The 12,785-nt window shown below is 54.0% G+C and overlaps 5 protein-coding genes across 5 annotated transcripts; 3 read left to right on the top strand and 2 right to left on the bottom strand.

Annotated features, from left to right (window-relative positions):
• Positions 1–166: 166 nt before the first annotated feature.
• MRS44_000520 (uncharacterized protein) lies at positions 167–2,667 on the top strand (the record flags this gene model as incomplete). The annotated part of the gene is made up of 3 exons (XM_046282602.1): positions 167–359; positions 426–950; positions 1,007–2,667. 3 exons carry the CDS (start codon positions 167–169, stop codon positions 2,665–2,667), a joined length of 2,379 nt encoding a protein of 792 aa, XP_046139244.1.
• An 803-nt stretch (positions 2,668–3,470) lies between these two features.
• Positions 3,471–5,117, top strand: MRS44_000521 (uncharacterized protein; the record flags this gene model as incomplete). The annotated part of the gene is made up of 4 exons (XM_046270490.1): positions 3,471–3,680; positions 3,730–4,277; positions 4,331–4,570; positions 4,625–5,117. The coding sequence occupies 4 exons, from the start codon at positions 3,471–3,473 to the stop codon at positions 5,115–5,117; spliced, it is 1,491 nt and encodes a 496-aa protein (XP_046139243.1).
• A 121-nt stretch (positions 5,118–5,238) lies between these two features.
• MRS44_000522 (uncharacterized protein) lies at positions 5,239–8,346 on the bottom strand (the record flags this gene model as incomplete). The annotated part of the gene is made up of 9 exons (XM_065624083.1): positions 5,239–5,294; positions 5,347–5,464; positions 5,519–5,628; positions 5,728–5,889; positions 5,953–6,144; positions 6,290–7,582; positions 7,932–8,022; positions 8,081–8,121; positions 8,175–8,346. The coding sequence occupies 9 exons, from the start codon at positions 8,344–8,346 to the stop codon at positions 5,239–5,241; spliced, it is 2,235 nt and encodes a 744-aa protein (XP_065479803.1).
• Positions 8,347–8,641: 295 nt separating this feature from the next.
• On the top strand, positions 8,642–11,712 carry MRS44_000523 (uncharacterized protein; the record flags this gene model as incomplete). The annotated part of the gene is made up of 3 exons (XM_046280729.1): positions 8,642–9,199; positions 9,252–10,414; positions 10,473–11,712. The coding sequence occupies 3 exons, from the start codon at positions 8,642–8,644 to the stop codon at positions 11,710–11,712; spliced, it is 2,961 nt and encodes a 986-aa protein (XP_046139240.1).
• A 143-nt stretch (positions 11,713–11,855) lies between these two features.
• MRS44_000524 (uncharacterized protein) lies at positions 11,856–12,449 on the bottom strand (the record flags this gene model as incomplete). Its single annotated transcript, XM_046267735.2, has 4 exons — positions 11,856–12,140; positions 12,187–12,215; positions 12,264–12,387; positions 12,447–12,449. 4 exons carry the CDS (start codon positions 12,447–12,449, stop codon positions 11,856–11,858), a joined length of 441 nt encoding a protein of 146 aa, XP_046139239.1.
• Between the last annotated feature and the right edge of the window lie 336 nt (positions 12,450–12,785).

Below are 12,785 nucleotides of genomic sequence, written 5' to 3' on the forward strand. Positions count from 1 at the left end.
ACGTTGCGTGGACAAGAGGAAACCGCAAGGTATAAAGGGGCGAGCTGCCCTCCGCAACATTGTCCCTTTCCTCAACACAAACACAAACACAAGTTCCCAAGCAAACACAACTTCTGAACACTTTCCAAAGACACTTCAGTCTCAAACTCACCTTCGTCTTTTCAACATGTCTTCCAACTTTGGTACCGCTTCCCCCAGCCGTGCTGCGGCCTGGAAGCTTGATCTTCCCACCTCGTCTCATCCGGCAGAGTCGGTCAAGCTCCCGGATGATGGAAGCAAGGACGCCGAATCCATCATCGGAGAGGACGAGCGTGTCTTGGTTGATCATGGCGATCTCCAAGAGGGTGGCAAGTACCGCTGTAAGTGCCCCTGAGTCGAGTTCATTCCTCGCTTGATGACGCACCTTTGCTGACAGCCAACAATAGCCATCGTCAAGATCCAGTCCAGGTTCAATGACAGAACCACCGGCCGCGCCGTTTGGATGATCGGCACCGGTTGGCTGATCCGCCCGGATCTTCTTGTCACTGCCGGACACGTCGTCTACGACCATGGATACCGATATGGTCCCGCCGACCAGATCAAGTGCTACATCGGCTACAACGGCCGTGACTCTGTCAAGACCTCGGCTGTCCAGGCTCGGTATGGCCTCAATGTCATCTCCACGGCTGAGTGGATCGAGTCGCCCAACAACCGAAGCCGCGACGTTGCTTTCATCCAGGTCGACCGCCCATTCACTGGAAACCTCCGCACCTTCAACTTCACCAAGACGCCCCCTTCAGGCCAGGGCATCGTCCTCGGCGTTGTTGGCTATCCTGGTGACAAGTCCCTCAGGGATGCTGATGGCGAAGATGAGAAGGGTGCCCAGATGTACGAGGAGTTCGCAAAGACCAACTTCGACTTGGCTGCCAGCCCTGGTAACATGGTCGAATATCGAGTCTCTACCTTCGGAGGTAGGTCCCTGTCCCCCCTTGAATATGTACCCACCTGGTTCTAATCTCGCAACTAGGACAATCGGGCGCCCCGATCCTGCGCAAGGCTCGTGGACAGTTTACCAGCATCGGCACACACTGCTATGGTGGCGGTGGCCAGAAGAGCAACTCGGGCAACGCCATCGGTGGTGTGTACGGAAACAACTATGATGCCTTCATTGCCCTGTTCAACATCGGTCAGCAAGCGTTCGGAACTGCTGCCAATATCAAGTCGATTGACTGCCAGGCCAACGGCAACTCTTCCTCGGGCACGGGTCTGAACGGCAGCCTCGCCAGCGGCCTCGGCAAGGGCGGCTATGCCAGTGCTGGATCGAACGGCAATGGCTTCAACAACAACGGCTTCAACAACAACGGCTTCGCCAGCACTGGCTTCAACAGCAGTGGCTTCGACAACATCAGCTCCGGCAAGGACTTGAACGGGGGAGCGATCAGTGGCCAGAGCCGAAGCAGTGTTCCCTCTGGTGACCAAGCCGAGTTCATGCAGATCCTCAGGACAGTAGCGGGAGTGGGCTCTGCAGTTCTTCCCATCGCCTCCTCTCTGCTTGGGCCCATGGGTTCGCTCGCCGGCATGGCAGCTGGGCATTTCCTCGGGAAACTCACCAGAGAGAGTATGCAGTCTGAGAGTGGCATGGCTGGAATGCCTGGTGATGATGATACCATTGCTGCTCGGGCATTGGTTGCCGAAGCAGCCCTTGAGGCGATCCTGTCGGCCAACGAGTCCCCTGAGCATGAGGAAGTCATCAAGAAGATGAAGGATATCTGGTCGACCAGTGCTCTCAACGTTGATGCCTTGGCTCCTGTGCTTACCCCAGGCCTCACAGAGTGTGCTCTGGACATTGCCTCTCACCGACTGGAAAGGGCCACCACTGGTACCACTCGCCAGGGCCAGGAAAGCACACTGCTTCCCGAGCGCCGCGACCTTGGCATTTCGATCCATGAGGCTGGTGGTGCCGAAGCTGCCTTTGTCCAGGCTATGTATGGACCAACCCGCCCGCTCGCCGACGCAGAGGGAGGCTGGGGCTGGTTTGGATCTGTCATCAGCAACGTGGGCAAGGCTGCGGTCCCCATTGTTGGTAAAGTGGCCAGTGGTGCCCTTTCAGGTGTTGTCGGATCGCTGGGGGGACTGCTCCGCAGCGAGTCCATGTCAGACAGCGTCAGCCCCAACGAAGAGGCGACCCGGATTCTCCTCAAGCGCGCCTTGATGGCAGACACGGCGCTCCAGGCCTTGATGACCCTTCCCCGCGAGAAGCTGGACCGCCTGCAGGTCACGCACAACAACAGTGGCGAGACCGAGGGCATCATTGACTTCATCAAGACCGGCGTGCAGAAGCTTGGCCCCACGGTTCTGAACACTGCCAAGAACATGGCCAACAAGTACGTGCCCATTGCCATCAACTATGGTGCAAAGAAGATCTCGACCCATCTTGGTCTTCCTGCCGAAGCACTTCCCAACCGAACCATCCGCAAGCAGCCTTCTTTCCGGGACTCGCTCAATGCTGGAAACATTGTCAAGGTGAGCCATGTCCACAATACGCCCGAGGCACCGGCCAGCGTTGATCTTACTGCCCTTCTCCTGGCTCGTCAGGAGGTCTGGAAGCCTTCCAACGTGTGGCGAAAGGACTGGGATGACAACGATGATGGCCCCGTCATCATGACTCGACCACCCCCCGACTTTTGAGTCGAGCAGCTAACGATGTACAGGTCAACTAGTCGACAAAGTTGCCCTAGGGCGATATCATGGATCGATCGAGGAGTGTCGTGTGAGGGCACTCGTGAGAAACTGCCAATTCCTTTCTTTGAGGACGTGAGAATGCCTGGGGACGAAGGCTGGGTTCTTGAGAGAAGGACTGAAGGTTGAGGTGTTTGTTGCTTGGTTTTTGTTCGATTCTTTGCATGATAAATGCCATTGTGGTTGTGGTTGTGGTTGTGGAAGGTGGAAGTCGTGGGAGGTTGCACAAGGCCCCGGTTTGTGCGAACGCAGTGTTACCCCTGACCTCGAGCTCCCCCGGAACAGACAAACGATGGTATTTGATTGCACATAGTAGTTTTTAACATGAAATTTTGTTGCTTTTTCAATGTTTGCACTCTCTTGAGCTGTTCTCGTTCAAGGATTCAAGACCCAAGACGGGAAGCTGCAGGTACCCGGCCATTGACACGACGCGGGGGGCATGGATGCGAACCTGCCTACACAGGCGCTGAACTGCAAACAGGAAGGAGCTATGGGCCTCCCTATTTTTCTTGCCTGCCTTCCTAAACATGCGGACCTTCAATGATTCAGTGACGAACATTTTAGGAAAATGTTTGCCTAAGGATTCGACCTTATCCCCGGGGACTTCTCCCCCTCTCTCGTACTCACTGTCAACATAACTCAACACAACAACAACACTACAAGCCTTTGAGCCCCCCCCACCGGTTTCTCTTCGCTTCTTCCCACTCACCTCTCTCATTCGACATTGTTCAACTTGGCGAAAGGAAGCCACCATGCCAGGCGAGATCGGAAAGGGAAAAGGAGGCTTCAGGCCGGGCATGGCTCCCGCTCCCAGGACTACAAAGCATAATTCTTTCGCAAATACCAAGGGCGACCATATGCCCACTGCCAAGTCCATCTTCCAAACTTGGGGAAATCAAGCCCGTCAGGCTGAGTATGATGAATTTCTGGGCCCCGCGCCCGCCGACAAGCACCTCATCCAGGTAAGCATGATAACCCATTCTGGCACATAGCACTGACCTGGACACCAAGTTGACCCATGTTATCCCTGGGAAACATTTGCTCCCCCCGGAACTGGATGAACCGGGAGCCCTCGACGGTATTCGCAGGCAGTATGGGGTCTACATTACCCGTGTGAAGCCCAACGTGCTTGACCTTCGTTGCGAATCCATCGGTCGCCTCCAAGAGGCGCTTCGGGCTATCAACTGGGCCCTTCGAGATATGCGCCTCTCCAATGAACATGCTTCTGTTCGCTTCTTGGTCCAAAGACCAACCAACGCTATCATCAGTGACATGATATCAGTCGAGCTTGGGAAACGACCAGCCTTTCTCTCCCCTAGCCCATCGTTGGTCAGCAACATGTCGTCCATGAATGACCATCTACCCCAGCTTGCCTCTGATATGGCAATCTCAGCCGAGGGCTTGATGGGGGTCAGCAAGAATATGACATTTCGTATCAACTTTGGCCACCTGACCATCGGAAAGAAGAAGAAAGGATCTGAGGACGAAGTTAGCATTGGCAATTTTACAAAGCTCATGGACATGTACTCTGTCCGTGGTGGCGCCAGTTTCGAGCCCAGGTATGCAATCTACCAAATCTTTCCATCTAACAATCATATCTAACCTTGGCAAGACTGCCAAACGCCGAGAGGGCGGAGAAGATTCTCCAGTTCCTCGTCAAAGCAGAGCAGCATGTTTGCAGAGCCCTTAAGGATGTTGAGCGAACCTGCGAGTTCACTGTTGTCACTGAGGACCAGGAAATCAAGGCAAACGCAAACTGCATCCCCGGGCAGAACATGAAGCTTTCCATGGTCCGAGCAACTAGACCCGAGGCCTGGGGGCGTCTGAACTGGACGGTAGTTGCTCCTGACATGTAAGTTCTCTACATCTGAGACGTACGTATGATCTAACGCGCCTTTCTATGTAGGTTATACGACTGGAACTTTAGAGTCGATGCCTGGGACAAGGTGGACGTTGCAACTGGTTTCAAGGACCTCGCCCAGAAAGTTTGCCTGACCGCAAATGTCAACAAAGAAGCTCTTCTCGCAGTCCCAACTGTCAATACAGCCAAACTTGCGGCCCTTGAAGATGAAATCAAACAGATCCGGGTCAAATCTGCGGCGAGATTTCCATACAAGGACAGTTCGTATGTGCTTGAGATCAGTGTCACCAAGACTGTGAATGGGTTTCGCGCAGCAGGAGGACCCGAGGTTACATGGAGTGTTGAATTGTACGCGCCTCATTGGGAGGAGAGTGTCAACCACATGAGCGGAGGACGGAAGGTTTGGGGTGAAGGATTGGAGAACATTTGGACGGATGAGGGCCATGATCTCAAGTCGAGGCTCGGAGGTTTCTGCCGGGTCATCCTGGAGGTCCAGGCTCTTTTGAGCAGAGCAGATGCCAGTGCCGCTTCGCAGTAGCGTGCATCAAAAGGCATCGACTGGCCTTGCTGGCTGTGTCGTCTCCACGAGCTCCTCGTTCCCCGAGATCCTATCTATTTTCTACTGCGTCACAAAGGATTGGCTAGCCTTGTTGTGAGCTTCATGCCTGCTGTTGATCACCTTGTCCTTGAGCAGCCATGATCTTCTGCCTCAGAACTAGTTCACCATGTTAGCAATGAGCAAACAACTTGTCAGTAGTGAGACATACCCTCCTCAATCGTCCGTGCATTGGTTTGCTTTCGTTGTACAATGACTTCCAGATCCTTCAAGTTGTTGCCGAGCTCCTCAACCTTGCCCTCGTAAAACTTTTCGGCGGACTTGAGTTTCTTCATGGCCGTCAGTCAGCGATTCGGCCTGATAGTGGGCTCTAGGCCACCCACCTTTTCCACCAAGAAGCCAGTTCCGACATCTACCAGGACGGTCTCGGCATCAGAAAGCTCTCCACGGACGTATAGCGAGTTGGTCAAGGGGACTAGGACAGAGTTGGACCCTGCAATATGTTAGACTACATGCTTGTTGGCGGATCGCGGGGGGCTCGAGCGATGGGCGGTGGCGCGAAAGGCAGCGGCTAGGAGGAAGGAAATCGCACCTTTGGGGGCGGCAGCTCGGGCCTGCACGCATCGCAGACACTCCTTGAACTTGTTCTGGGCGCCGTGAAGCTGGGCGAAGGACGTCGTCAGGTGCTCGAGCTCCTCGTCCAACTGCTTCTTAACCTGGGCGAGCTGCTGGGGCTCGAGCGTGTCGAGGTTGACTGTGCGCGCAGAGGTCAGCGGTGGTATCCACAGGGGATCGCAAATACCTCAGGAAAACGTACTTGTCTCTTGTTTTCCAGACATGGTGCCTCGTCGCTGGATATTTCGTGGTAGGTGGTCGCCGGAGGAGGAGAGTGAGTTGCTTGTCGTGGTGCCCCTCCAGTTTTCGCCTTCATGAATATTGTGACGTGGGGTTGCCAATTCTAGTAACGGGGATGCCTTCACCACCACACTCACAACTTCGTGATACTTGACTAATAGTGTAGCAAGAATATGAAAAATACGAGTTGACTAGGTAGATGATTTGATTCGTTTTATTTGTTTTGATACATGAAATACTGTACATGAGCTTTACAATGAGCGATAAATCATCTGCTCGCTACAGCTGATCTAGCAAACCAGAGATGAAACGAGGCAGCTCTTCAAGCTTGACATTCTCCTTGACCGAGAGTTGTCTACATTGGACCTCGCAAAGACCACCCTTCTTAAATGCCTTGCCAAGGATCACGACGACGGGATAGCCAACCATGTCAGCATCGTTCATCTTCCAGCCAAATGACTGCTTCCTGTCATCGAGGACAACGTCAAGGCCAGGCTGTGAGCTGCTTCCAGCCACGAGATTGTCATAAATCTCTACCGACTCCTTGTCGAGTCCGGGTGTTGGGATGACGGCCACCTCGAACGGGGCAATGGCTCGTGGCCAGTTCAGTCCTCGCTCATCAGCGAGAATCTCAGCCACGGCGCCAAAGATCCTTGATACTCCCACGCCGTGGCATCCCATTTGAACAGGCACACGGCTTCCCGGGGTGAGGCCTTCTTCTTTGGCAACCTTGGGGAGTTCTGATTGCGGAAGAGACACACATGCGTCGAGTGGTACCGAGTAGCGAGTTCCAAGGTGGAATGTATGACCACACTCCAAGGCACGATGGATCTTCAGAGTCCCCTCCTCACATCGAGGGCAGCCATCACCATCAGTGATGCGGACCAGGTTCAGTGCTTCCGCCGAGTCTGCGCCACCAACCATGGAATGCTCAACCTCATGAGACCCGAGGGTCTTGGGCAATAGAGGGAGTTGTCCCCGAAGGCTTTCAAACGTTGGTGCAAGTCTGGCATCCACAACATTAATAACATGCGGCTTCCCACTCTCGAGTGCCTCGCTCCAGAATGGGAGAGGGTCATCGATGCTGGTATCGAGTTCGCTAACCGCCGACTTGACCGCATGTAGGTTCAGACCACTCTCCGAGAATGCCTCGGAAGACTGCGGGTACCAAGCGTTGACAAGAACCTTTCGGTCCTTGGAGATGCCCCGCCAGACACGAATATCAGAGGCCGAAATCGCAGCCGCATCTTTGCTCGCAGAGGGCGCTCGTGCCGTCGCAACCTCATCGTTGGCAGTGTATCCGCAAGAGTCGCAGTTTACAACTGTGTCCTCGCCGACAGCACTAGGAAGATGGTACTCATGGCTAAGGTCACCTCCCATGTCGCCCGAGCTGGCCTCGGCGACAAGGTACGGCAGCTTGAGCTCTGCGAAGAAGGCACGGTAAGCCGCAGACACTAGACGATATGTTTCAATAGCAGCAGCTGTTGTTAGGTCAAAGGTGTATAGATCCTTCATTAGAAATTCTCGGGAGCGTAGCAGACCGTGGCGGGGGCGACGCTCATCTCGATACTTTCGGGCTGGAACTTGGTTAGCTGGGAAGTTGAAGAGCAATGAAGGCTGTCGAACTAATTTGGTACAGCCGGATGGGCAAGTCTTTATATGACTTGAGAGTTCCGGCTACGAGAGTGGTGATTTCCTCCTCGTGTGTAGGAGAGAGAATAAGAGGCACCTCTTTGCGATCGGCGAGTCGAAAGAGCTTGCTAAATTAGCCAACGCGACTTGATGAAACCTCATATTCTCACCTCGGGTGCAACGCGATCCAGTCTATCACTCCTTCTCCATAGCTCTTCTGAAGAGATGGTTGAGAGAGATAATCGTGAGGCTCCTTGAGAGTAAACCATGTGAGCAATTGACAAGGCTCGACCAGCCAAGGGCACAAACCAACTGAATGCATATGCTTGTCAAGTAGTTTCTCTATCTTGTCCTGAACGCGAAGACCCATAGGAAGTAGTTGAAAGATACCAGAGTGAGCCTATGAGGCAGAATTAGTAACTGGTCACTCTTCATAGGCCAGGTAGACTGGGACATACCTGACGGAGAAAGCCACCTCGAATGAGTTTTCCATGGCCAACTACAACTCAATTAGCTCAGATATCACCCCCAAGCTAGAGATGAATCACTGACACTCCTCATCACTGGCTGTCATACCGCCAGTGGGCACCCATGTCGTCGATAGGGTGGAGCGAGGGAGGTTAGCTCTGGCTACGCTCGAGATCGAGAGAGCTCTGAGTTGAAGGCTCAGTTGGCTTCTGCGAGCGACAGTGCCACTGAGGCGGAACAACCTCGGGGCAATCATGACTTGTAGACTTCCTCGTCCTCAAAGCGAACCTATGCTACCATCGCCAGGTTGAAGCGACTGGTGAATCGCTATTTAGGCTTGATGGATCGGAAGAGCTTCCGTCTACCGGAGACCAGTGGGGCTCTGCCGCTGGAAGCCGGAGCGTGCATTAGCGCGAATAGACGCGCTAAGCGCAGTGACGTGGGTCGCGACTGGAAAAACTGCACCGCCAAAAAAAAAGTTCGAGCTCTGGTCGCATTCTCACTGAGAATTTCCATCTGAGATTTTCAGACCTTCACCCAACTTTGACACCATGGCCAAACCCTCCAAGAAGGGCAAAGGCCCTAGACGCTCGCTGAATGGCTCAGGCCTGGACGAGAAGAGCCTGGACAAGCTGACGTCTTCAATTGACAAGAAGCTGACTTCCAACGATCACAAGCGCAAGCAGCCCCCAACGAAGGCCGCAGGCGACCAGCACCAAAAGAGGCAGCGCAACTCCGAGGGTTCAGCCTCCGACAAGAAGGGCTCCAAGATCGACAACAAGACTCTCCTGGAGGAAATCAAATCTCTGGGTGGTGATGAGCGTGACCTGGAGCTCATCCAGGACATTGATTCGGAAGATGAAGCTTTCGTCCAGGATTCCAAGGCCGTCGACAAGAGCTTGAAGGATGAGCTCGCCGCGTTTTCCAAGCAGCTCGGCTTTGAAGAGGTTGAAGTGAGCGAAGCAAGTGACGACGAGGAAGAGGCCGAGGAGGCCGAGGATGATGATGAAGAGGATGGCGATGAGGACGAGGACGAGGACGAGGACGAGGAGGACGAAGAGGATGAGGAGGAGACGAAAGATGTCATTCCCAAAAAAGTTGGCAACCTGGTAAGTTGACTCGCCAGGTTGGTGATGTCTCTGACGACTAACAGTAACGCAGGCTTTTGAGCCCAGGGCAGACTGGCATGCCGCCGAGCTGCGGAAGCTGCCAGGACCGAACGCTGATGGGCCCAGCTCATTCAAGGGATCTGTCGAGGCTTTGAAGCAGTATGCACAGCAGCTTTTGGAGGAGGATGCTGCCAAGTACAGGACCAGCGTCTTTGCCTCGTCTTCTCACAAGTTCTTGTCAACAATCATGTCTTCGGGTACGCTTACCGACAAGGTCTCGGCTCTCACCCTCGCCGTCCAAGAATCCCCTATTCACAACATCCGAGCCTTCGATGCTCTCATGAGCCTGGCCTCCAAGAAGAGCAGAGGTCAAGCCCTTGGTGCCATCGGTGCGCTTGTTGATTTGCTTGGTCCCGGTACTCTGTTGCCTGCGGATCGTCGTCTTCGTACCTTTCAAACTCAGCCTGGCTTGCTCGGCACTCTGCAGCGAACTCCTGCGGCGACTTGGACCAGCGACAAGCCTTTGCCCGGCAAGATCACATCTGCTCACCTAATTGCTTGGATCTACGAGGATTGGCTGAAGGAGACATATTTCCGCATCATTCAACTGCTTGAGTCTTGGTGCTCGGATGAGATTGATTATTCCCGTACTCGCGCCCTCGACTTTGTCTATGGTCTTCTCAAGGAAAAGCCTGAGCAGGAGGCCAACCTTCTCCGATTGCTGGTTAATAAGCTTGGTGATCGAGATCGCAAGATCTCTTCCCGAGCATCATATCTCTTGCTTCAGATGCAGAACTCCCATCCTGGCATGAAGCCAATCATTGTGCGAACAATCGAACAGGAGATTCTTCTCCATCCTTCCCAGGACCACCGATCCAAGTACTACGCCATCAACACTCTCAACCAGACCATTTTGGGCACCAAGGAGCCTGCTCTCGCCGAAACATTGATGCGCATCTACTTCGAGCTCTTCACCGTTATCCTCAAGACCGGAAGCCTGGGCATTGCTCCTCCTACCGAATCGAAGCCGGCCGAGGAGCCAGAGGATGAGGAAGCGATTAAGAAGAAGTTGGCCAGGAGACCTCGCAAGAGGGGTGGCAAGCCCAATAAGCCCGTGGCCACGGAGCCCGAGACGGAGGCAGCTGATAAGCTTGTGTCGGCCATTTTGACTGGTGTCAACCGTGCAGCCCCCTTCATGGTTGGCAACGAAGCTGCGTACGTCCCTCTGAACTAATACACCCGTAACATGGAAATATAGCTAACAGTGCAACAGCATGGAGTCACACCTTGACACACTTTTCAAGATTGCCCACTCGGCCAACTTCAACACAGGCATCCAGGCCCTTCTCCTGATCCAGCAGATCTCATCTTCAAAAAACCTCGCCAACGACAGATTCTACAAGACTCTTTACGAGTCTCTTCTGGACCCAAGACTGGTTACCTCGTCGAAGCAGGCTCTCTACCTGAACCTACTCCTCCGTGCGCTCAAGAACGACGTCGACAGCCGCCGAGTCAAGGCCTTTGCCAAGCGCATGGTTCAGATTGCGGGCGTGCACCAGCCTGCCTTCACATGTGGCCTCCTCTATGTTGTTAGTCACCTGCGAGAGACATTCCCTGACCTCTCTACTTTGTTGGATGAGCCAGAGGAGTCCAGCTTGGATGACAAGCCTGGAAGCGAGCGACCCGTGTACGATGGCCGAAAGCGAGACCCTGAGTATAGTAACGCCAATCAGAGTTGCTTGTGGGAGGTGATCCCTCTCCAAGGTCACTACCACCCTTCGGTCACACTCTATGCATCATCTATAGTATCACCAAATGAGAAGGCACAGAAGCCTGATTTGGACAGCCACTCGCTCATCCGATTCCTAGACAAGTTTGTCTACCGCAACCCCAAGGCAGCCGACGCTTCCAAGGGTGTGTCCATCATGCAGCCTCTGCGGGCTGCCAAGGATCTTGGCGATATTTGGCTGGGAAGCCGAGGACCTGCGGCAGCTACACCTTCTGTCAACTCTGCCGCGTTCTGGAAGAAGAAGGCGGAAGACGTTGCTGCCGAGGATATCTTCTTCCACGAGTACTTCCAGCAGGTTGACAGGGAGTCTAGGGAGACCAAGAAGAAGGCGCAGGCAGAGGGTGATGGTGAGGAGAATGACGAGCAAGAAGACGAGATCTGGAAGGCCCTGGTGTCGACACAGCCTGGTGTTGATCCTGATGACGAGGGCTCGGATGTTGGTTTCGACTTGGACGACTCGGATATGGCTTCTGACGCAGGATCTTCGCCGGCTCTTTCTCTGGATAGCGACATGGGTGAGGACGATGACGATATGAGTGTCGACATTGAGGGCTCCGACGACGAAATGGGTGGAGCCATGCTCAGCGAGGACGAGGACGGATTCGAGGTCAAGGAGGCCAAGAGCGAGAAGCCCAAGTCGAGACGCAGGCAGCTCAAGGATCTCCCCATGTTCGCGTCGGTGGACGATTACGCCGAACTCCTGGCGGGAGAGGAGGACATGTAAGAGGCACATACAAAGTTGGACATGGCAAAAGCAAGGCGATTATTTTTCATTCAGCAGCTATAGATTCAGGCTCAGGAGTAAAAAGAGGCAGATGCGCCGTGGCATACCCACGCTGCTACAAAGACAAGACCAATTCTCATTTCTCAGGTATCAAACCACTCGAGCTCATCGTCCTTTGTGAATATGGCGCGGAACGTCTTGCCGCCGTTGGGGTCGTCGCGCTCTTCGGTGTGGATGCTGTGAAGCTTGGCGGGCTCGTCGCCGCCGCCGATGAAGGCGCGGAAGTGAAGATAGGCGGGGCCGTCTTCGGGCAGGGCGGGGATGCGGAGCTTGCCGAAGAGGTGGATGCCGTAGGCCGACGTAGCGACGCGGACCGACTCGAAATTGTCGGGGCCGAAGCCAGCGAGGTCATGATCGGAGAGGTGTTTCTTGTCTAATCAGCTATGTTCATGTTTTGTGACTCTCTAGACTCACGGCGGCTTCAAAGTACTCTGTCTCGTGCTCTAGAGACGGTCAGAGTGTGTTTTCAACTGCGAAGCTCATCAACTCACTCGAGTACTCATGGCGAAGGTGAACGAGGCTCTTCTTGAGCTCTGGGAGAATCTGCTCAAAGGCAGAAATGGCGTCCTCCTTGGGAGGATGGGCAGGGCCCAGATCGACGGTCTCAGCGGTAGCCTGCACTTGGTCAATACCTAACTTCCTAGGATAAAACGGCGCATTCACACAATTCATACCATTGGAAGTGTTCAGGTAGGCAAAAGTTGAGTGTATTGGAGGGGAAACTTTTGCAGCTCAATCAGGGGAAGCTCAATGCTTTTTAACATATCACATTTCCAAGTCTTGTTACAAATTAACAGGGAAAAAAGACAAACAAACGCAAGCACGCATGTCGTCAGCGGCCATGATCATCTCTTACAGACAAGGTCTCACAAGCTCGTGCAGCGAATCTGGTTGGGCGGAACCCACGTCACCTGGGACCTGGAGTGACCGGGATAGGTACCTGCCCGTGCCTGCCTCTCCTTGGTTTACCCCGGGTGACCATTTAGGGCAAGCGTCACTTCCCTTCTTTGCGA

This window comes from Fusarium solani (genome assembly GCF_023522795.1).
Source record: "Fusarium solani strain SB1 chromosome Unknown bctg00000000, whole genome shotgun sequence".
In the NCBI taxonomy this organism is placed as follows: domain Eukaryota; kingdom Fungi; phylum Ascomycota; class Sordariomycetes; order Hypocreales; family Nectriaceae; genus Fusarium; species Fusarium solani.